Source organism: Schistocerca cancellata, chromosome 2 (assembly GCF_023864275.1).
Source record: "Schistocerca cancellata isolate TAMUIC-IGC-003103 chromosome 2, iqSchCanc2.1, whole genome shotgun sequence".
Lineage (NCBI taxonomy): Eukaryota > Metazoa > Arthropoda > Insecta > Orthoptera > Acrididae > Schistocerca > Schistocerca cancellata.
The window spans coordinates 294,420,766-294,443,806 of record NC_064627.1 but is presented as its reverse complement, the minus strand read 5'-3'; the positions used below and the strand labels follow the sequence as shown (position 1 = coordinate 294,443,806).

Below are 23,041 nucleotides of genomic sequence, written 5' to 3'. Positions count from 1 at the left end.
ACAAAGAAGTGGGAGTATACTAGAATCTTCTAAATATTTCAGTGTTATTTTGCACGAAATAATGTTTAACTATGCAGGTAATAACACGCTTTTCAACAATCATAGCAGAGACTGCTCAGAGTATCACCATTAGCTGATAATCTTTAGATTAAGTTAACTGACCTTCCAAGGCCACACCCAAACAGCATGATGTGATGCTATCAATAGCTATATGGAAATGTCATGATTACAAATGCTGTGTTGTGAGCCAAACTTCCCAAAAATTCACATTTGTACTTTTTTAAATGATGATAATATAACAAAACAATAAACTGGTCAACACAAATAAGTCATTTTAAAGATGATGAAATAGAAAGTAAAGATAAGGTTTGGAAAGTGGCCAACTGCTACAACATTCATAGGTAATTGGTAAATCTACGAAAATATTAAGGGGAAAAAATTATACTGTGTGGATTCCTTACATTTTTGATTACATGATACATCAATTTACATGAAGACAAAATTTTACTTAGAATTTGGACAATAAAACTGCTGTTACAGACTGCAAGAAAATGTGTTCCTGAATACAACAGTGCAAACTGAAACTTAACTATTATTCAAATACTAAAGTTCCTAACTGAATGTGCTTTTTAATTTCAAAATCACAGTAGTTATCTTTCCTCATCCTTGCAGCAGGTGCAAGAGGGTCCATCTCAAACTGGAGTCTGAAGAACTCCTGCACCTCCTTTCCAACTTTCTCCAACGTACATCTCTTTCTTCCCTGAGGAAGGAATTAACAAATTATTTTTTATGCTGTAACATAACACACTGATTCTAAACATATCTACAGTAGGGAAGGAAAGGTACATCTGTTTTCATATATGTAATTTCCTGATTTCTGATTTTATGTTTAGTTGACAATGCAGGAACATTTGTTCATCAAATGCACCACAGATATGAACCATATGCATGTCAGTAGACTTTATTAAGCCCACAAGTAGACCCAGTGAAAATAATTGCACTTACTGCAAATCTTAATTTAAGCTTTTCTGTTCTCTGTTGTAGCATCTGGAGATGGCCTTTGAAGGGTGAAACTGATGATAGCATCATAAAAAGGTGATTGTGTCAAAAATGAAAAACTGTTCCTTACAACAAACCAACCACTGTCTCCGTAAACAAAGTGTCATTTTTTTTTCTCAAATATATCTACTGGAGTGGCCATTTCTGCAAAATTCTAACAATTACACGCAATGTTTAGAGTGTTTTCTGGAACCAAAGATAAATACAATCACATAACATTTGCAGTTTAAGTCCCTCTACCACAATTTCTTAAATGAAGAGGAAGGGAGATAAATACGAGTTTAATGTCCAACAACAACAAGGTCATTGAGACTGAGATGAGTGATGGAGGATGAGGATGGAGAAGGAAAATGACCGTTACCTTTCAAAAGTACCAATCGCGACATGACTGAGGGAAACTGTGTAAACTAGACTCCCACTTAATGCAAATCCAGGGCCTTAACGTTAGTGTCACGTAATTCTGTCATTCACAATGTTACTAACTACACAGTAATAGTACACCATCTCAACTGAAGACATTCTAACAAAATAATACAAGATTTCACGTTGGCAGCAACATAGAGGTCAGCGACAACCATAGTTAATCCTCTCCCATATGCACTTCTAGTGTTTCTGTTTTTTCAGCTTACAATATAAACAATAAATTGAATTAACACACTGCTACATTACCTGTTACTGACAGTAAGAAAACTCGTGCATATTACACAAAACTGTGCAACTGCTATTAAAAATTTGCCTGGAAATAGCATAAATTTTGCACTTAAAAACAAGAATACATTCTCCTGTTTACCCAAAAACTTAATAAAATAAAGTTGATAGCTATATAGAACAAATCTTTCCAAATATTCAGGGATGTTTCCACTAAGCCATAGTTTTCATATATGGAAATGTCTCAATCACTATTACTCTTAAAGCCTATTAAGATATATAGAAATGGTTCTCGGCTTAACTTCTGATATTGTTGTGTAATCTCCAAAATATTACATTGGTGCAACTAATTGACATTATCACGTAATGTAGACAAAACTAAGGTACCAACACAGCATCCTATATACACACACACACCAGACTGAGTGGGAAATGCACAAGTGTGAAGGCACCAAATTCAGTGCCAATACTGAACTATTCCTGGTTTGTCAAGGATTGAGCTACCACACTACCTGCTGGATGAAACTGCTTTAGCGTGCACGCACGCACAAGGCTGTCATTCCTCACGTGTGTAGCCGCCAATCCATCCCAGCTGTCTCTGCTAAACTACAGGTCTGAATACATGTCATTGATGATGAGGCAACCTCCTCACCACAGCTGTTCGAATATGTAAGTCACCACTGCTGTGGTCACCATGACTAACATTTACAGTGCACATTTACAGTCCACACTGTGCTAAGTAGGTAATGTGAAGATCTGTTCAAGATATTTACAGGATCGCACATTTCAACAGCTTCTTTTATTACATTGTTTCAGTATGAAGAAATCAACGAGAAAATGTTATTACCTTTGCAGGACACTCTGTGCTCTGTACTGAGACAATTCACAGCCACAGCATACATCATCTATGTTCAACCCATGTGTATTCCACAGTGCAACAATTCTGCCCGTTGTACGACTTCTTATAGCTACAGGGAATTTATCAGTCACAGAAATTCTCAAACCAAAATTATCTTTAGCAGTGCCTAGTAGAGCTCCAAGTTTCTCTGGCAGATAGAAAATGCATTTAAGTCATATTTCTTCAGTACTCTCCCCGTTTTCAAAGATGCACTGCTGACATATGGCAGCAAGACGCCACTCCTCTCTGTTATTCACTTTGCTGTAGCACCCAACACATTGTCCGACATGCACTAGGTCCAAGGCACAGCAAATTGAGAGGGTATGTAATGCTATGTCGGTGATTACAAAACTGAGTCAAATTTAATGCATGCACCGATTCAGTTGAGATAGATATCAAAAGCCATTTTATCCTTTTCTGAGGAAAGCTCACCCACAACTCGTTTGCTCATTACTGTTGTAACTGATCTTCGATAGCCTGGACCTGCACTGGGACGGAGTCGACATCCGAGCTGGTCTCTCACGCTCTTTTGAGGACAGATCTGGTGATCTCATTCGCCACAACCATCGACAACATCACAAAGGGAGTTCATAGGCATGTGCTTGGGGGAACAGGCACCGTCCTATTAAAAATGGCCCCATAACACTGTCGCAAGAGAGGGAATACATGAAGAGACAGAATGTCCATGACGCACCGCTGTGCTGCCAGGATTTCCTTCAACTACTGCCAGGTATGATCTGAAGGCACATCTAATGGTTCTTCACCATACCACGACCTTAGAAGTAATATCACTGTTCCTTTCCACAATACTGGAAGAATGAGCTCTCCCCCAAGGTTACCTCCACACTCATCGAGAGTAGTTCAGAAGTATGATTTGTCACTGAACATAAAGAGATGCCATTCATCAGCAGTCCATGCTTCCCAGTCATGGGACCGGTCCACATGAATTACTGTGTGTTGTGGCATTAGTGGCACCCAACACAGTGGACAGTTATTCCCTAGATTGGCTGACACTATTCTCCACAGGTGCAGGTTGACATACTGTTACAGGGACTCCATTACTTGTTCTCAGATGGCAGACACAAATGTGAAGGGGGGTTACAATATGCTTAATGCACAGTACTGCAATCCTCCCTTTTAGTGGTCAGACATGGCCAACCAGAACCCTGATGAGTTCACCTGCACTCATGTTCCTGTGCAGTCCAATATCACGCCACAGTCACATCTGAATGTCTGTATAGTGCACGATTCGACCAGCTGGGCAAACGGAGACCCACAGTGAGATCCCTTTCAATCTCTGTCAGGTGCTCATAATGCTACCTCTCAGAACTATGTGGCACCTTTGTGTCCTTCAAAGAAATCATACAACAACTGACACTATGCCCCTTATGTAACCTACCAGGCTTGGGAAAACACAAAAACATCACTAATACACACTGACGGCTGTTCTACGTGTCACAGAGAATCGCAATTCCAATCATCTACATACTTGCCCACTGTACGTAAATGTACGGAGTTAAACTGACATCTGACCAAGTCTTCTGGGTGCTTCCCTTTTTCAGACAAGCAACGTAATCTGTCATGAAAGCCTTAAGTAACACTTAGTATTAAGACATGGTTGATTGTATTTTCTAAGACAATTAGATTTTCCAGTCAGATTGTCACACTTTTACAGTGTAAACTAGATGTTATTTTGATTGCATGTGTTAATGTCAATTGAGAAAAGGAAAGAGGATTAGGAATCAGTGCCCCACTGCCAATTTTATCATATGAGACTGAGCACAAGTCTGATGCAAAATGGATAGAAGAGGAAATTAGTTGTCATTTTTGAAGAAAGCATCTTGCCATTTGTCTTAACTGATTTGATAAACATATCCAGATGGTCATGTCAGGATCTGCATCCAACACCACCTGAATGGGAAATCACTGTCTCAACAACTGCTTTAATTCTTGCAGTAACGTCTAAATCTACCCACATTTCTACTCCGAGAAGAAAATTTTGTAGCACTTACTTGCTGAAAGAAAAGGCCACAAGCACTTTTTATGCTGCTATACAATGAATAAAACCATTTGTACTATCACGACTACTGAACAAACATTTCCAGACCTTACCTGGGTTCCTGCCTGAGATACAGTTAATGGTTTCTGACCCGCTGTCTGCAAGATCTGCGGACGTGGTGATTCTGCCTGTGTCCTATTACTTGGAGGTGCAACAGGTCTGGTAGTAACTGTAAACAAAAATAATTTAAGTTGTTTCGAAAGTTTGATATTAGACACAATAATAACGTTTCCAAGTTGGTGTGTTTGTGTTACCTGTAACAGATGTCTGACGACCTTGTGTGTATGTAGGTATAGTTGTAATTGAAGATGCCCTCGTGGTTGTTAGCAGTGGTCGAGGTGACACTGATTTCGGCGTTGTTATGGTAGTTGTCTGAACAGTAGTGCCACCAAGCCACATTGTACCAGTCACCACTGAAGCTGCAGGACTACCAGCTCTTGTAACTAATGAGCCAGGGTTCATTGCTCTGATTCCTGAAACAAAACTGCAAAGAAATGGTGTCAGAAAATTCCACGATGTGATGTCAGTAATTGCCAATATATTCTTGCGTGATGTTCCCTGTTAGGTGTTATGTCCTTTATATTAAAAATAGCGAGTAACGCACAAAACAGTTAATTTGTTTCTTGCTGTTAAAGGAATTAACGGCCTCTTTTTACAGGTGTGCTCCAAACATGAGAGCATTTTTTCAGGACCAACAACAAAATGGAAGAAGAAATCGAGCTGCTGTTTGATGAAGAAACCATAGTGTAATTCACCTACAAAGTGATTTAGGAAAGCTATGAAATAATAAACTAGCATAATCTCTGCTCTAATAAAATTCTGGTATTTCACCAATATACTCATCCAACCCAATATCACAGCACAGCAATGAGAAAGAAGAAATATGAAATTCACACAACTGCAAATAGAACATTCCACAGACAGACACCACTGTTTAACAAGTCAAGCACCTTCTACACAAACCCAACATAAACAAAATTGCATGTTACCAACCAGATTCAAACCAATCAGCTTTTGGGATTTGGTGGTAGCTTTCCTTTGCACCTTGTATGTTTTGAACCCTGAAATTACCAAAATATCGATCTTTACTAACTGCCATATGGTTATAACAAGAAAATTCTGATGTTACTTTTCTAGTGAAGATACTGGCTGTTACTGACTGTGACAATTTCTGAGTAGTTGTTGTTGTTGTTGTTGTTGTTGTTGTTGTGGTCTTCAGTCCTGAGACTGGTTTGATGCAGCTCTCCATTCTACTCTATCCTGTGCAAGCTTCATCTCCCAGTACCTACTGCAGCCTACATCCTTCTGAATCTGCTTAGTGTATTCATCTCTTTGTCTCCCTCTACGATTTTTACCCTCCACGCTGCCCTCCAATGCTAAATTTATGATCCCGTGATGCCTCAGAACATGTCCTACTAACCGGTCCCTTCTTTTTGTCAAGTTGTGCCACATACTCCTCTTCTCCCCAATTCTATTCAATACCTCCTCATTAGATATGTGATCTACCCATCTAATCTTCAGCATTCTTCTGTAGCACCACATTTCAAAAGCTTCTATTCTCTTCTTGTCTAAACTATTTATCGTCCATGTTTCACTTCCATACATGGCTACACTCCATACAAATACTTTCAGAAAAGACTTCCTGACACTTAAATCTACACGCAATGTTAACAAATGTTTCTTCTTCAGAAATGGTTTCCTTGCCATTGCCAGTCTACATATCCTCTCTACTTCGACCATCATCAGTTATTTTGCTCCCCAAATAGCAAAACTCCTTTACTACTTTAAGTGTCTCATTTCCTAATCTAATTCCCTCAGCATCACTCGACTTAATTCGACTACATTCCATTATCCTAGTTTTGGTTTTGTTGATGTTCATCTTATACCCTCCTTTCAAGACACTGTCCATTCCGTTCAACTGCTCTTCCAAGTCCTTTGCTGTCTGACAGAATTACAATGTCATCGGCGAACCTCAAAGTTTTTATTTCTTCTCCATGGATTTTAATTCCTACTCCGAACTTTTCTTTTGTTTACTTTACTGCTTGCTCAATATACAGATTGAATAACATCGGGGAGAGGCTACATCCCTGTCTCACTCCCTTCCCAATTGCTGCTTCCCTTTCATGTCCCTCAACTCTTATAACTGCCATTTGGTTTCTGTACAAATTGTAAATAGCCTTTCGCTCCCTGTGTGTTACCCCTGCCACCTTCAGAATTTGAAAGAGAGTATTCCAGTCAACATTGTCAAAAGCTTTCTCTAAGTCTACAAATGATAGAAACGTAGGGTTGCCTTTCCTTAATCTTTCTTCTAAGATAAGTCGTAGGGTCAGTATTGCCTCATGTGTTCCAACATTTCTACGGAATCCAAACTGATCTTCCCCGAGGTCGGCTTCTATCAGTTTTTCCATTCGTCTGTAAAGAATTCGCGTTAGTATTTTGCAGCTGTGACGTATTAAACCGATAGTGCGGTAATTTTCACATCTGACAATACCTGCTTTCTTTGGGATTGGAATTATTATATTCTTCTTGAAGTCTGAGGGAATTTCACCTGTCTCCTACATCTTGCTCACCAGATGGTAGAGTTTTGTCAGGACTGGCTCTCCCAAGGCTGTCAGTAGTTCTAATGGAATTTTGTCTACTCCGGGGGCCTTGTTTCGACTCAGGTCTTTCAGTGCTCTGTCAAACTCTTCACGCAGTATTGTATCTCCCATTTCATCTTCATCTACATCCTCTTCCATTTCCATAATATTGTCCTCAAGTACATCACCCTTGTATAGACCCTCTATATACTCCTTCCACCTTTCTGCTTTCCCTTCTTTGCTTAGAACTGGGTTTCCATCTGAGCTCTTGATATTCATACAAGTCGTTCTCTTTTCTCCAAAGGTCTCTTTAATTTTCCTATACGCAGTATCTATCTTACCATTTCTGAGTTAAAAAAGGAAAAAATGGAGAAAAGTAACTGGTACGAGAATAAAAATTATTGAAAAGCTGGGTTCTAAATGAACAAATAATGTGTGAGAAGTTGTATGGCAAAAATACCTACATCATTTTTCAGAGAAAATCGCAACTCACGTGCAGTCATGGTACTTAGAGCCAGTACTGCTTCAAAAACATGAAACCAATTATTTGTTACTTCTGAACGATTCGTAACAGAAAAAATACATTTTTAAATTATTTTACAGCACACAGCAGCTACCTGCAGCAACGATTTTGCACATGTGACACACCCCCATACACCTTTTCTCCTTTTCATGGTGGTATTCCGTTGCATACTAATAAAATAGGTTTTCTTGTCCTATTCAGCTCGAGTGCAACAATATAATCCCCATGTCACTGCTTTCAGAAAAACAGATTTTTTTTAATTTTCGCGGTTTTTTTTATACTAAAGTGCTGTGTACAAAATAAAAGAACTTGAGAGTTTTACCAAGCTATATACTTGGGATATACCTTGTTGAATGGGTTGAACCAGCTGTCTGCAGTGTAGTAGCTCTTACTATTGGGGTAGCCACTGCAGAACGAGGTGCTGCAATGTTAGCCACAGCTGCAGCTCCTAAAAACAAAACAGTATTTTCTTTTACACTGATTCAGCATAGTGTACTTTCAGAATAATAATCCGAGATCAGTATTCAAGATTTTACTCCTACTGTGAAGAGACACTGAACAATGCCTGAACAGCCATCGACCCATGATTCTTCTTTAAATATTTATGTACACTGTATTTGGAAGGATCACTAATTAAACAGACAATCTTTAACACTTCCCACAAAGATACCGACTCAGAAATATCTGAACAAGAAATAACATATTACCTCGGGGGACATGATATGACGCTGTTGTAGCATTTACAGCCACAGCAGACGCCACTGTCACATGGGGACGAGGACTCATCATGGAGGATGCACTTTGCGTGAGTGTGATAGTATTATTGGCCGAACATGTTGTCACCACGTTAGTCCGAGGTACACTCACTGAAATCAGTTTACAGAGAATCAGAGAAAGAATAAGGTATAGAACAAATGATGCATACACATAATGTTTTATTATTGTCACAAATTGTGAACAAACTCAGGATTTTTTGTTAATTTTGGTACATACTTAAATTAGCAAAAATTACAATCAATCACATTTTAGTGCAAATACAAAAATAAATTTTTCACCTTGTTTTAACGTCCCCTGTGTCGCCTGACCAATTAGTGATGAATTTGCTGAATGTGCTATAGAGGTTCCGGAAGTCAGAACCCTCGTCTGGGCATGACCAACAGCTGAAGTAATAGTACGGAGCTGACCAGTCGTCTGAGACTATAGAAAATTATAAGATTACACTTCTGAATTATAAAGTGCTTCACAAAATAATACTTTTTTTATTTGATAATATTCAAGAGAAAATATTTTCAGTGGTAATGGCTTAAACAGATTGTACTCACAGTTGGGTTCGCCCTCACCGTTTCCATTGACTTCATCACTGGTTTTGAGAGCAAGTCCATTAAGAGAACTTAGTACTGTTATGATTTACATCCTGCATAGAGGAAGACAAGCCTATGTATAACACATACAAACACAAAAGTACTCTTACTATGCAATTATAATTAAGCTGTATAACAAGATCAGGTTACAACTAAAACAGCAGTAAAGATTAATATGACACTATGATGTTAAGAGTGCACACTGTCATTAAAATTTCCCATATTTCACCTAAACAAACTTTTTAAACTCAGTAATTACCCTACATCAAATCTAGTCTGTGAAATTATTATTAGAGGATCAAATTTTAAGAAACTGAAACAGCTCCACAGTCATGAAGGATACAACAATATTTACTGGGAAACAAATGGTTAATACCCAACTTGTGAATGCAACAGATCAGATTCCACTTCGAGAAAGACATACAATTCCACAGACCAAGGAAAGAAAAAGTAGCAAATGATGTTCTAACAGAAAAAATTCAACCTGTCACACTATTTTATTGAAAAAATAGGCAGAGCTTCAGTCAGTTCAAGGAAGTTATAGAAATTACTCAGTAGGTCTCAAGAAAATTGGAAACAAATTACTATATATAAATCAATTATCTAAATTCCCATCAACGCACGTAGCAGCGAGAACTTCCAATCTAACTTTCGAGCATGTTACAGTGTGTTACAATGCAACAAAACATTTCTATTAGAACTTTCATACACCACTTGGTTACAACATTTAGCCAGTTGGCTCCTACAGAGACATACACATTGCTGAAATAGGAATTTGACAGAAAACAGTACATGCAAATCATCACAACTAATTAGGGCAGAGGGTAAGAGGGCAGGGGGGGGGGGGGGGGGGGTTAACAAAAAAAAATAATAATATAAAAGCTAACTGGCAGACTAAGAACCTGAAAAGCAAAAGACATCCATTCTTCCTGACATAAATAAAACTCCAGCCAAATGGAACTAACAGAGAATACAGAAAAGATACAAAGGGCAGCATGAATGGTCACAAGCTACACTTCCTCACAGGAAAGCATTACACAAATGCTGTAAACCTCAACTGGCAGATGACTGAAAATAAGGTGTCAACTCTCCTCAAAGGCTACCTACAAAATTTCAAGAACCAACTTTAAATGGGGCACTTAGGAATATACTAGCCCATTCTAAATTGCTCCCAAAGGGGCAGTGAAGACAAGATTAGTGTAATTCCACCAATTAAGCAATCATTCTTTCTGCGCTCCATACTCAAATGGAAAGTGAAGGAACCTAATGTGTGGTTTAACAGTAAGCACCCTCTGATATACAATTCAAGGTGGTTTGCAGAGTATGACTGTAGTTATATGTAAGTAAAAGTACCTTACATGGTTTGTGGATGACAGAGGTAAGGACATGAACTAATTTTATATATACTTAATAAGAAGAACCTGTGACTTCTACACATTCAGAAACAAATTCCTTTGAAAGAAATTTGAAGTGAACGATTAAAAATACAAGAGTTCAGAGATCAAAATGAGCAATGCAATACACTAGGAAAAAAAGAAGAGGAAAAGACTTTGTTGATCAGACAAGTCCAGAAAATGCCATAACACAGTTAGCAGTGCAAACCAGTGGGAAACAGACAAACGATTAATTCACGGAAAGAACAGAAATCAGAAAATTAAAAACCGTACAATGCATTAAAAAATCCATTTCAAATGGTTGCACATTTAATTTAAGTTTCAAGTTACAAATAAACTTTGAGAATTATGTGAATATGAAAGTACTTATCACATAAAAAAAAAAACAATTTTGTTTGTGATTAACATACTTTTTGAATTATCGATTAACAACTTACATCAAAAAATATTTTCGTATAAAAATGGGAGGAGGGGGAATGGGGGGGGGGGGGGGGGGGGACGGCCAGGACTTACTGTTTTAAACATGAAGCACATACTGAGAATAAATGACAAAATGATTTCTCTACATTTTTAAAATGAAAATCCTTTCTTTTTGTTCAGAATGTACATTTCACACAATCCATTCCCCATAACACCCCTTTTTATTTTGACTTAACAACATTTAGTTTTTTGTGCAAAATATTAAAAAACTGCTGTTACAGCAAACCCAAGTTTCACAGTGAAATACGATTTCAACCATTATGAACGAAATTTCATTACTCTGTTGCACTGGAGTGGTGGTACTGCCACCAAGGAACATAACCTGGAGGAAACTTAGGCATAGCATTTATTGTAAACATTAATTTAAAAAAAAACCATTTAACACAGACTGAATAAATCTCGGTAGCAACAATATCAGTTTTAAAAGTATAGGGGAGACAAATCAGATCTATGTTCAAGCTGCTCACATTCTGATAGTGGCACAGAAGGCCTCTGTTAAAAATTACAATAACTGATATATGAAAGTAACTCCCACTACCTGATGACAATCGTCACTTAATGTAATATCATGATAAAATATAAATAACAATTCTTCAGTGGACAAACTTTGGGTATGATACCATTTTGATACAATTTGCCAAAAATGAACATGTTTGTTCTTAACAAACACAGACTTTCAGCAACACATTAAAAAATGTGGGATTTTAAGAGCTGAATGGAACTAAAACATATACCGACTACATTTTACCACACAATAAACAAATTATGCTCAATTCGACAGTAGAAATCCACTTTGTTATACTTTTTGGTATCAAGTATGTTGACAAAAGCCTTGAGTATTGGTTTATTTAGGACATTTTTGAAATGTTCAATTCAAGTCAGCAGTAAGAGCACTGCGTAAAGCACGTAAGTGCACAGCTTGGAGAATCCTTTTTAAAGATCTTTTAATTCTGACACAAATTTCCCAATACATTTACTCCTTAATGGTTTTTGTTATTGGCAATAAGAATTTGTTTCAGCTGAATCACCATCAGCAGCAGCAGGAACACAATTTACAACCAATGGATAGGTGCAACGTCCACATAAGCTGCTTCATTTCCCCTATCTCCTACCACTGCTCAGCTACCACAGTGTTCCAGTACTCCAAATACTCTCCTCCACTCTTTTCAACCATCTGTCCCTTGGTCTTTTGCCTTGGAGCAGCAAGTCATGCATCTTCCTTCATATACTATCACGATTCTCTTCTGTCCTTCCCACATTAGCCTTGTTGATCATACCCACTCTTTCAAGGTTACATCCCTTACTATCTCCTTGATTTCTTCATTTATTATTCTTTCAAACATAGTTGAAGCTACTATGCTTGTATGAAATTTCATTACACATTCTTGTTTCTTGCTTAAAGCCTTTTCTTAATTGTCCAGTTTCCAGCATCATAGGTCTGGACAAGCCCATAGTAGGACTTATATACTAGTCACTTGGTCCTATGTGGAACACCTTGGTTCTACAACCATCTCCTGACAACCCCCCTTCCTCTCCCTCCCCCCCCCCCCCCACTATTACTACTGCTCGCTACTATTCTTCAATGACTTACTTAATATTTCTTCTTCCACTTTTTTCCAATACACATCCAAAATAACTGAAGTTACTGAGTTTGGCCATTTTCTTTCTGTCACAAATACTGGGACAGTCTTCATCATCTTACTGGTCACAAGCATGAACTCATTTTTCCTCATACTAATCTCCACATCATATAGTCCTACCATCTCTGCCCAAGCCTTTAATTATGGCTGAAATTATTCTTTCTATTCCCCCAGATTGGTTGGTTTGGGACATAAAGGAACCCAACAACAGGGTCATCATTCCCTATTCCCCAGATCATCAGGTTGTCATCAAATATCATTAACTTATTTTGATCTGCAACACTTTGTCAGCTTGTGGGTTATGTTATCCATGACAACTGTGAAAACTAAGGGTTAAAATTCATTTTGTTTTATATTACTTCTACTGTTGACATCTGATCTACGCCCAGTACCTTTCTTTCTTTGATACTGCCCACTGCTGATTCCATTCAGCCCATGTCAGTTCCTTTTCAGTTTCTTTTCTTTGGTTGTTATGGATCTTTTCATTACACCTCTTTTCCTCAGCTATCAGCTATCCCATTTCGAGGTGAAAGGTCTTTACACATCACTTTCAATTTCTTATCATTTATCCTCTTCCACAGACATCCAGTACAGTAGGGTTTTCACTCACACCTTTCCTCTTTCCCTTCAACAAGCTGTACAGTACTTTTTTTCGTTCCTTTTTCTCTTTTCCTCCATAACTTCTTCCCTCCCTCTTCCCCCCACCCCATTTCCTTCACTCTTCTGCTCATCTCATCCTTTGCTGACTCAAGGTATCTGCTTTCATATTTAAATGTCACTGGTTCTTTAACCTCTGATACTGTAGCTTCAACAATAGTTGTCTTTAACTTCCATTCCTCTTATGGTTGCACCAATAGGTATCTCATTCCTTATAATTCTTGATACTTTTCTCAATTTTTTTTTCCACTTTCTGTTTCCAGTTTTCCTCTCCTCTGTGTACTCCTTCATTCTGCCCTGGCTCTAGGAATCATTACTAGCAGTGAGTGGTCACTTAAGATTCTGAGTTCTCATCTTAAATCAGCGAGTCATTATTTGGTTCCCTGTTAAAGACAGTAGAATGCACAACAGATTTCCTTTCCTAATTACAGTCATTACATGTTGCCTTACTTCTTTCTTCTTTGTTGTGCAAGAAATTTCCAGTCAATCCATTTCTCTCATTTCCACTATCCTAGCCTTTTCATAATCTCTTCATATCCACTTCTTCCTGTACCAATGTGGACCATATAGCTGTGACTGCAGTTCCACTTCAAATTCCTCTTCTTTCTACAGTTGGCGGCAATCTACTTGTTGAGCTGCAGTATCTCAAATCTCCTTTCCACTGATACTTTAACCTTCATCCTCCTGTCATTTATTTCTTTCCTTATCTCGTACGTCCATTTCACAAGATTACCCTCACTTCTCTCAGAAAATCCATTATAATCAGAAGCCACTCATCAGCTCTTCTTTTCTTCGTTGCCTCCATTTCATCTCTCCCCATCTAACAAAGCAATAAATTGGGAATTCAAAAGAAAATTAGAAACCTACTTCACTACCCACTCTTCCTACAAATTATCTGAATATCTAGATTCAAAACTGAAAATTTCTATTACCCATGTGGAACTTAGGTGTACAGTTGCATGTTAAATAGGCAGCTACTGTAAAAAAGCCTCAATACTTACAAATGTTGGTAAATGCTGTATCTGAAAAATTGCCTTGTAACCATCACATCATCTGCCGTTAAAGATAACTGAGAAGGCAGTAGGTTTTCTCAGTGTAGCAGCTTTCTTTAATTTACTTAGTGAACATTAAAGCGGCATAAGCATGGACAGCACCAAGCAGTTTAGAGATGGATTATATAAATAAAAATGCAATCCTTCACTTGCTTGAAATCTTAACTCACCTAAAGTTATTCAATGACTGCTTTGAACTTTTGTTAACATTGCATTCGAACATCTGCGTGTTTTTATACACGTATTGGAGTGTCATCTGTTGAATTTAACAGCAACCTAAGGAATACTAAACATTGCATGCCATACAGTGTGCTTCTTGACAGAGCCGCAGTTTCATTTTCTTTCCCACAGTCAATTTTAACTACAGCTACTGGGAACTGGAAATAATAAGCCAAGTTGTTTCTCTGGTATACATTCTTTCTCATTACAAATAGTTTTAAAAAAAATACTGTGCACACAACTAAGTGGTGTTTCTTCCTCAGTCAGTTTTCATAGAAAACAGGGAAGTTATATTTATGGCTTATCAGATTACAATTACAACACTACTACATCCTATACTTGGTAATCCTACCTGTTCACAAGATTAAAACTATGCGATATACTGTAATTCAAGCTAATATCCTCAAAGATCCAGCTGCAGGGGATGTCTCTTATCCCAGCTGATTTACCCATTTACTTTAAGTGATTTCAATGCCCAATCAATATTTTTTGCCAGTAACAAACAAAGCTCAAGGTCAGACACAGAGGGAAGAAGAGAAGATGGACAGAGAGGAGGAGGAGGAGGAGGAGGGAGGAGGAGGAGGAGGAGCAGCAGCAGCAGGATATTACGACATGTACCCAATTACAATACACATTTAGCAATTGTGAAACACTGATAGGTTCATTAGCTGTAAACAAAAGTACAGATTAAGATTCTTTACTTTGTTTTCCTTTATTATGACATACTTATAACTCATTCCACATCCCCAGAGGTTGCCTTTCTTGATGGGAATATGGAACACAATGAATGAATGAATGTTCACAACATGCACAGGGCACAACATGTAAAACACTAGACAGATTCAGACTCAACAGACAGTAGGTCAGAAACACATCTTATAAAAAATAGATACGTATGCAGCAATACATTAAGCAACTATGTTAATCTCTTAGAAAATGAAGGTTATTCAAGTACAGAATGAAGAGCCATTTAGCTGACAAAGTAAATTTGTAAACAGTTCTGCATGTGCAAAGAAAGCAAACCAAAAGTAAGTATCAAATGGAAGACACCATTTATTAAAGGGAGGCTTAGGGGTTCGGGGGAACCGAACTAGAAACACAACAGAATATACCAAATCAAAACTAATTGTAAACCAAGAACATCTGCAAGGAAACAATGAGAATTTGTTGAGAGAAACAAAAAAGTTTCAGTATGGAGTGGAAAAAAGCTTGTTCAGTAGATATTACATCATTCAAGATGCAATTAACAACATTTCTTTGAACCAGAAAAATTGGCAGTCAATTATGGAAATAACAACATTCCAGAAGTAACATCAGATGACCTGTATAAAGCTACTCGAGGAAAGAAAAATGACAATAAGCCTGAAGATGGAGATGTAACACAAATAGTTTAAGCTGAAGGAAAATAATAGAAAAACAACTTACACAACCTATCAAATTCTAACACGTGTAAAACATGCACTGTAACAAAAATTACAGCTACCCTCCTGACATATTCACTGGTGTGCTATTCACAACCTGCCACCTCCAAAACTAATCTAGACTTTGAAGCAATCTACAGATCAGTCTGTCACACCATAACCTTCATTCTACAAATATAAATCCAAAATACTGTACAAGTTGTGTTCCCCCTATCTTATGAAAAAGATATGGCTCATCATTATGTCATGGGTCAAAGCCAATGTCTGATATAGGTAAGTTAACTGACTCCAAAGTTTTTACAGAAAGTCTGCCAACAAAGACAGTCCCCAAAACTGGAAAAGTGCTGGAATTATTCTACTTCACAAGAATGGGGACAAGGGAGTTAAAAAAAACATAGCCAAATCAGTGACCTTTCTGAAATTTACAAATAAAGAAACAAGTTACCATTATAAGCAAACAAAATTACAGAATAGAGCACTGTGTATGAGAAAATATTTGTCTGGGGCTCACTGATTTTGGAAACTTCTGACTCGGTTTCATCGAGATCTACACAGCCTTGAAAACATCGCACTGATTCAATGCATGTCAGTATACTGAAGGAGACATATAAATAAATGATACAGCTAACATTAGACTTAATCAGGATATTGGGAAATTCAAAACCTAAACAGTAGTAAGGCAAGGAATTATGGAACTTACACATCACAAGTATTCTCAGAAAACTTGTAGGAAGTTTCCAGATCCATAAACTGGGGAAAAGCCGAAGGCTATGTATTGGAACAAAGTGTCTTAAACACACTCATTTTGCAGAATGAGGTTCTAATGCAAAAGGGAATAATCTGAGGGGGAGGGAGGGAGGAGGGAGGAGGGAGGGGGGGGGGGGGAGAGAGAGAGAGAGAGAGAGAGAGAGAGAGAGAGAGAGAGAAAGTATGAAAACAGGAATGAAAATAGATTCCAAAAATGACAACAAATAATCAAAACACTGAAAACAGTACAAATTATCAATTAATTCACAAAAATAGGTTCATTTATTTTTGTATTTCATACATTGAGCGCAACTGGATATATAGAAAGAGAAATAAACAGAAAGGTAGACACAAATGAGTGCCTTTAACAAATCAGATAGAGCTTTCAAAACCAAGCTTCTGGTGTTTCTAAAAAGGTCCAGAGATAGGGGTCTCATTCATAAAAGTGAGACATTTATTTTTAATGTAAAAACCATTCAAAAACTAAGGGTAGTTCAGGAGCAACAGTGATATCTAGAGTAGGAATTACGGAAATAAATGAACCAGGGAATAGAATGGAGGACATAATAACAGCCACACTGAAAATGAAATTGAGATACGTGGGGCATGTAACCTGGGTTCAGAGAGTAGATACACAAAGACAATGCTTTGCCTGATTCTTTCATATGGGAAGACAAGAATAAATGTGTAGATGACATTAGCAGACACACAGGAAAAACATTGTTGAATATGGCTGTTGAACATAATGCCTTGTGAAAGTTTTACAAGCTTTTTATCCTACAACGGATGTCAAATGAATGAGAATGAAAACAAAGTGGTAGTGATTAACACAAAGGCCTACACTATTCATATAGTATGTATAAGGGAAGGAGTTGTGAGCAGAAGAAACATGGCAGGAAATACAACAACTAAGGCTAGTTATATCCATAATGAGCTGAAAGAGGTTGAGCATAAAGAGAATTGTTTCAGAGTTATGCACAATAGGGAAGATAATTGGTGCCTCTAGTATCCCACTGCATACTTTATAGGCTGCATACACAAGAAAAATATTCATAAATTTTCATACCATTTTGTCAACAACTGATATATCAGAATTGTTGCTGTATGCAAAATACAGGTCAATTTCTTGCAAAGAAGAAAACAGCAAGAAGCCAGTATTGATAATGCTATTTATTTCCACAAATAGCAACATTGCAGGTCTGAGACCAAGAGGTTCATGTTTAGATGGTAGTTCACTTCTATACAAACATTTGTTGAAGTTTACACGAGTTTTTGGATCTCTACTACCCCTCACGTTGAAAAATTCTTAGGACAGGCGTGCACTACGGTGGCGGGGAGGGGGGGGGGGGGGGCGGCAACTGCCTATTTAAACGTAACCATCTCTAATAACAATCGAACATAATGTAAACAAATCTTTCATGTTCTTCTATTGGACTTACATTGAAAATTCATACAAAAACAGGGGGCCTGAATATTTTGCTACATTTCCTACATAAATTTCTCATAAAATCTGTGTGCAATATTATTTGCATCTTATATAAATTATTTCTTGTTTCCCGCTTTTCCGTTTAACCCTTTGTTGTATATAAGATGGAAATAATGTTCCAAAAGTACGTGAAAATACATTTTGACTGTGTCCCCAGAGACCTCTGAAACTCTTAAAATGTGCAGACTACAGCTCAACTGGTTTGTGATTACTGCATGTGCATTTCTAAACACCATTACTAATGGAACGGGTGATTTACTGTTTATTTTCGTAATTTTACTACATTTCAATGAAAATTATATTTCTTTCAAGAGTATTTTGACACTTCAGTCTGCACACTGTTGTGACTAAAATGTCACTTTACGAAGTTTGACATGCAATCATGAGCTCTACGGGTCTGGTATGGGTCTTTTTAACCTCGTACATCTGGGGGGGAAAAAAAACACACGCAAAGTGCTTTGCTTGGAATATTAATCTTTTATCAATCCGATCGAGTATAAGTCCAAGACTAAATTTATTTCCAGTATCAATAAAATCTGCAATTTCTTGTTTTGACAAAAGCAGAGATATGGGAAAACATTTACATTTTACTAAATTACTCTATACCAGCAATTTATTGAGATCGGAATGGATTTTTTTGTTTTTCACTTTCACGGTATTCTACGCGCAATCGTCACTAAGAACAGTTGTTATAGTTATAGATATGATCGTTCATAAATTTAGTTTTTCCACAAAAAATATTTTCTCCCTCCAACATTACGCGAAAAAAGTAGTCCCTCCCTGCACACATGACAAAATGCGGTTGAAAGCTTAAGTGCACAAAGCGTAACAGCTTCGGTTTTTTCCAAATTTTGTTGTTTTATAGACACAAAGATGTCCGATACGATATTTTCTCTTGTCTAACAATCACCGGCAATAAACCTATGTCGTTGGCCAGTAAACATGCATCATGGTGAACAGCAATTATTCGGTGACGGGAATTGGGGCAGCTGTATTAAATTACGTCGTATCTTACTGGCTACACCAGGTTGGGTTTAGTTAAGCAGAGCGGTTATTGAACTTAATAGCAAATCACGGTGAACTGACGCTGGTAACCAGCTTTTTGGTAAACAGTACTAACGTTAGAGATACTAGTGCTACGTAATTTTTATCGGCGAAGGAACAACGTTCCAGGTCATGTTGCACCTTTAAGTCGACGAAACAGTGCGTAGCAAGTGATTCACAAGAATTTCTCATAGGTGTAATCAGTAACATTGTTCAATCATCATCAGCAGTGAATTCTACTTATTTGGCTTCTAGACAGAGCATTTTAACTATTTTCCCGCTTTTAGAGGATTTCTCCGAACATCTCAGTGAAGCAGAGGAGAACGGCAAGATGGCTGACAGTACGTAACCAACTGTGACCGCGAAAAAATTTTACATTTTAACGTTAACAATTAAACACCGAAATTAATTTAAATGCGATGTCTGTTTTTTTTTTTAACTGCTGAACTCTAAGTGCATTAATAGCAACCTACGAGGACAGCATTTCAACTATAAAGTCGTCCTACATGCCACGTACGTATAGGTTAATGGCGGAGCCGTCGCAATTCTCTACAAATATCTGTTACAATTATTGCCCCAACAAATTAGGACTAGTGTCACGGCGAATGCTCTCATGTGGTGCTATTGCAATTCTTCTCTGCGCTCTCCATCTCTCCCTGCTTCATTGTGGGAAAAGCGTGTGCAAAATAGTCTAATCCGCCGCCGCCCCCGCCCCCCCCCCCCCACCCCACCGAAGAACTTGCCACGGTAGGTTAAATTAAAGCAGAAATCAATAAATGGTAATCTTTAAGTTGGCAGCGCAATTTCAATTATAATATTAAAGTTATCTCGGTAACTTTTAATGACGATCCTTAAAGCGTTTAACGTACAAAACGAAAATCAAATTTTAAGTATGTCACAGTCATTTTCCATTTCGAGTGCAGGGAGTGGTGGCCTCTTAGTGTTCCCTATGTAATACAGGATATCCAGAGTTCGTGATTTCAATATATGTGTAACATTAGAACTCAGAATGTATGGAGCAATTCTTAATGGCTTTTGCTCATGTACCAATATAGTTAACTTAAAAAAAGAAAAAACAGCCATAATTAATTCAATGTCAATACAATGTATGAATCATTTTAACAATCTTCATCAGTTAGGATCTTCGAAGGAGCTGCTTTCGATAAATAAATTATTAACCCTTCTGTCCCAACCCCACCCCACTTTCACTCTAAAACTACAATCTGAGTTTAAATTTAACGGTCTAATGACAAACAGTGATTTTTCTCTCTTATTCACAAATATGGCAGAACAACTTCCTCCATTATATAAACTAAAATAGGCCCTATCAATTGAGAGATACAGAAAAAAATATTATAATAATTTTATACATTATGGTTTACTTAAACTTTTAAATACTTCATTCACTTTCATCTTCCTTAATTCATGACTCTTACAAGTTACCTATCTCAGCATTGGGTTGACCACATTAAGAACAATTCAAGTTAGGCTGTATGTTTCGCGCAGGGAAAAAATTTACATAAGAAAATCGTTTGTTTCGCTGTGTGTATCACTTGCAGAAATGTAGAACATAAATGACCACAAATAAAGCATTGTTTTTGAATAGACAGTATTAGGATTAGCAGCAAGGTTCATAGAATGTTCAGAAAACTACATTTTTCACAATGTAATCACAGTGTAATCTACATCCATGACTAAGAGCATGTTTTCTATTGTTGTAATAATATGAAGGGTGATCTAAAAAGATCTCTCAGGGCAAACTGTATGAAAATGTAACTAAGGTATGAAGAATATCAGTTAAAATTCCTGTGATGATAGGCATTGTAAACCATATTTGAACAAAAGGTTGCACAGCTGTAATCAGGAACCAGGATTTTTCTCCCTATCCACAAAGTAATGAAACAAACATTCAACTTTCTTGAACCTAATATGATAAATTTTACTGCCAGAAATGAGGATATTCCTTTATCCTTGTCACAATAGCAAAACTATTCTGATGTACAATATTTTGCAAACTTGACATATCAAATCCGTTGAAAACAGCTTAATTATTACCCCTCTTCCCCCATTTATGCAACTAAAACACTGATTGGAATTTTTCCATGGTATCCCACTTCATAAGCATACAGCAGATAATTAAGTCAAAATTGGGGATGTTAAAGACTTACTATTTTTGGACAATGTTTTAAATACTGGCATCAATAATTAACAAGCAACAGTTATTTATAACTCAACATCGGCAATCGGCCTGAATACTCTTCAAAACGGTTTAACTTTTATTGTGGTAAATTTCTGAGCAGTTTCTGATATTTATAGCCCCTCTATGGAACGTGTTCGCACTTTTCGTCACAGTAGCATAAAATCCCGCTAAATATTTCCAATAACATAGGTAGGCTATGCAAAATACTTTGCAAATGTGAGACTGCTCGAAATGACTACTTACATTACTTTAATCTGTGCCTGGTTATTTTCTCTTGGCTGTCAAGATGATTGGCTGGATTGCAATTTGCTACTGCGCTCCCATCCATGCCGTGGCACAATGCTGTTGACAATGAATCACAATAACTTCTCGAATTACAAGCTTCATCTTAGGCACAAACTTATGAAGTGACCACTTTAGAGGCAAGTCACTTTGTTCCCTGCAGTAGGTATTAGAACATCTACAGTAATTTCTCACTCTCTAAGAAGCTGTAAGCTTAGAACAATCAGACAATTCATGTGCAACAAAAGCCAGATACGGAAAGGTACTTTAAGTAAATTTTCTGTAACGAACGCGAGCGGATATAGGGCGTAACTATTTTGTCGTTTTTACTTGTACCTCGTTTTACACACCTAAATATCTTATATCTAAATAAGACGCAGTCTATACTATCAAGCAATCAAACATAATTGGTTTATTTGCCAGTGGAAAATAGCTAAATCTGGCACGTCAGTTGCGGGACATATACGCGATACGTGGGAAAATTCTCGCAACTTAATTCCGTCTGTCGGACTTGCAGATTTAAAAATAAAAAACGTTTACTCATCGGAAAAAACATTATTTTCGCAAACAGATTTTCTGTCTCTTTAAATGAGGCCATTTACAGAAACTTTCTTTACCATGACGGCGATAGCAAATGCTGTTGCATCTTGCAGTAATACATATGATGACTTCAATAATACCGAGGAAACATATGTTTTGGCACGTAATGTTAACAGCTGAAGCTTCATCTGGCAGAATGTATACCCACAAATGATAGCGAGACGTTACTTTATCGAAACGAGTGACAAAATCAGCTTAGTTCTTGTAGAAACAACAGTTTTAAGCCTGTAGCATAATACTTACGTTTCCCACTGAATAATTTCAAAACAGCACAAATTCACGATTAAAACAGCGGTACGATACACATTCAATAACCCACCATCAGCTCATACAAACATTTTAATCTACGCCAGAGTAAACATAACAAAAACACTCCACCACGAACACTTCTGCCCACTACGACGTTGATCTGCAGCGCTCGAACGGTGGATGCAGGAACTATGCGTGAAACTTTTAACCCTATATTTCACGTTTATATTCAGTTGTAATGTGAAAAGGGTGTGCCAGTTTTTTGTAATTTAAAACTATTGCTTATCTCAAACAATACAGTGGACGACTTATAGTGAAAAATTGTATACAAATCACCAAGTGTCGCGGAGCATCTCTGTTTTGCCATAGCAGAGACTTGGCAGCAACGTGAATCGGAATAATTTCCGTCGATAGGGGCAACAGCGCCAACATAACTATTTAAA

The 23,041-nt window shown here is 37.4% G+C and overlaps 1 protein-coding gene across 3 annotated transcripts in view; it reads right to left on the bottom strand.

The window, feature by feature from the left end:
- The window catches only part of LOC126161658 (mucin-5AC), a 101,736-nt gene extending 79,015 nt beyond the window's left edge, over positions 1-22,721 (bottom strand). For 2 of the 3 annotated variants that reach the window (XM_049917652.1, XM_049917654.1), the window contains exons 1-8: positions 22,593-22,721; positions 21,711-21,809; positions 9,089-9,180; positions 8,822-8,963; positions 8,474-8,632; positions 8,112-8,214; positions 4,919-5,148; positions 4,718-4,833 (exon numbers count right to left, since the gene is read on the bottom strand). In XM_049917652.1, coding sequence (XP_049773609.1) covers positions 4,718-4,833; positions 4,919-5,148; positions 8,112-8,214; positions 8,474-8,632; positions 8,822-8,963; positions 9,089-9,148 — 810 coding nt within the window. In that variant the 5' untranslated portion in view covers positions 9,149-9,180; positions 21,711-21,809; positions 22,593-22,721. The remainder of the gene's footprint in view (positions 1-4,717; positions 4,834-4,918; positions 5,149-8,111; positions 8,215-8,473; positions 8,633-8,821; positions 8,964-9,088; positions 9,181-21,710; positions 21,810-22,592) is intronic. The other variant, XM_049917653.1, reaches the window with a different exon arrangement.
- Positions 22,722-23,041: the final 320 nt, after the last annotated feature.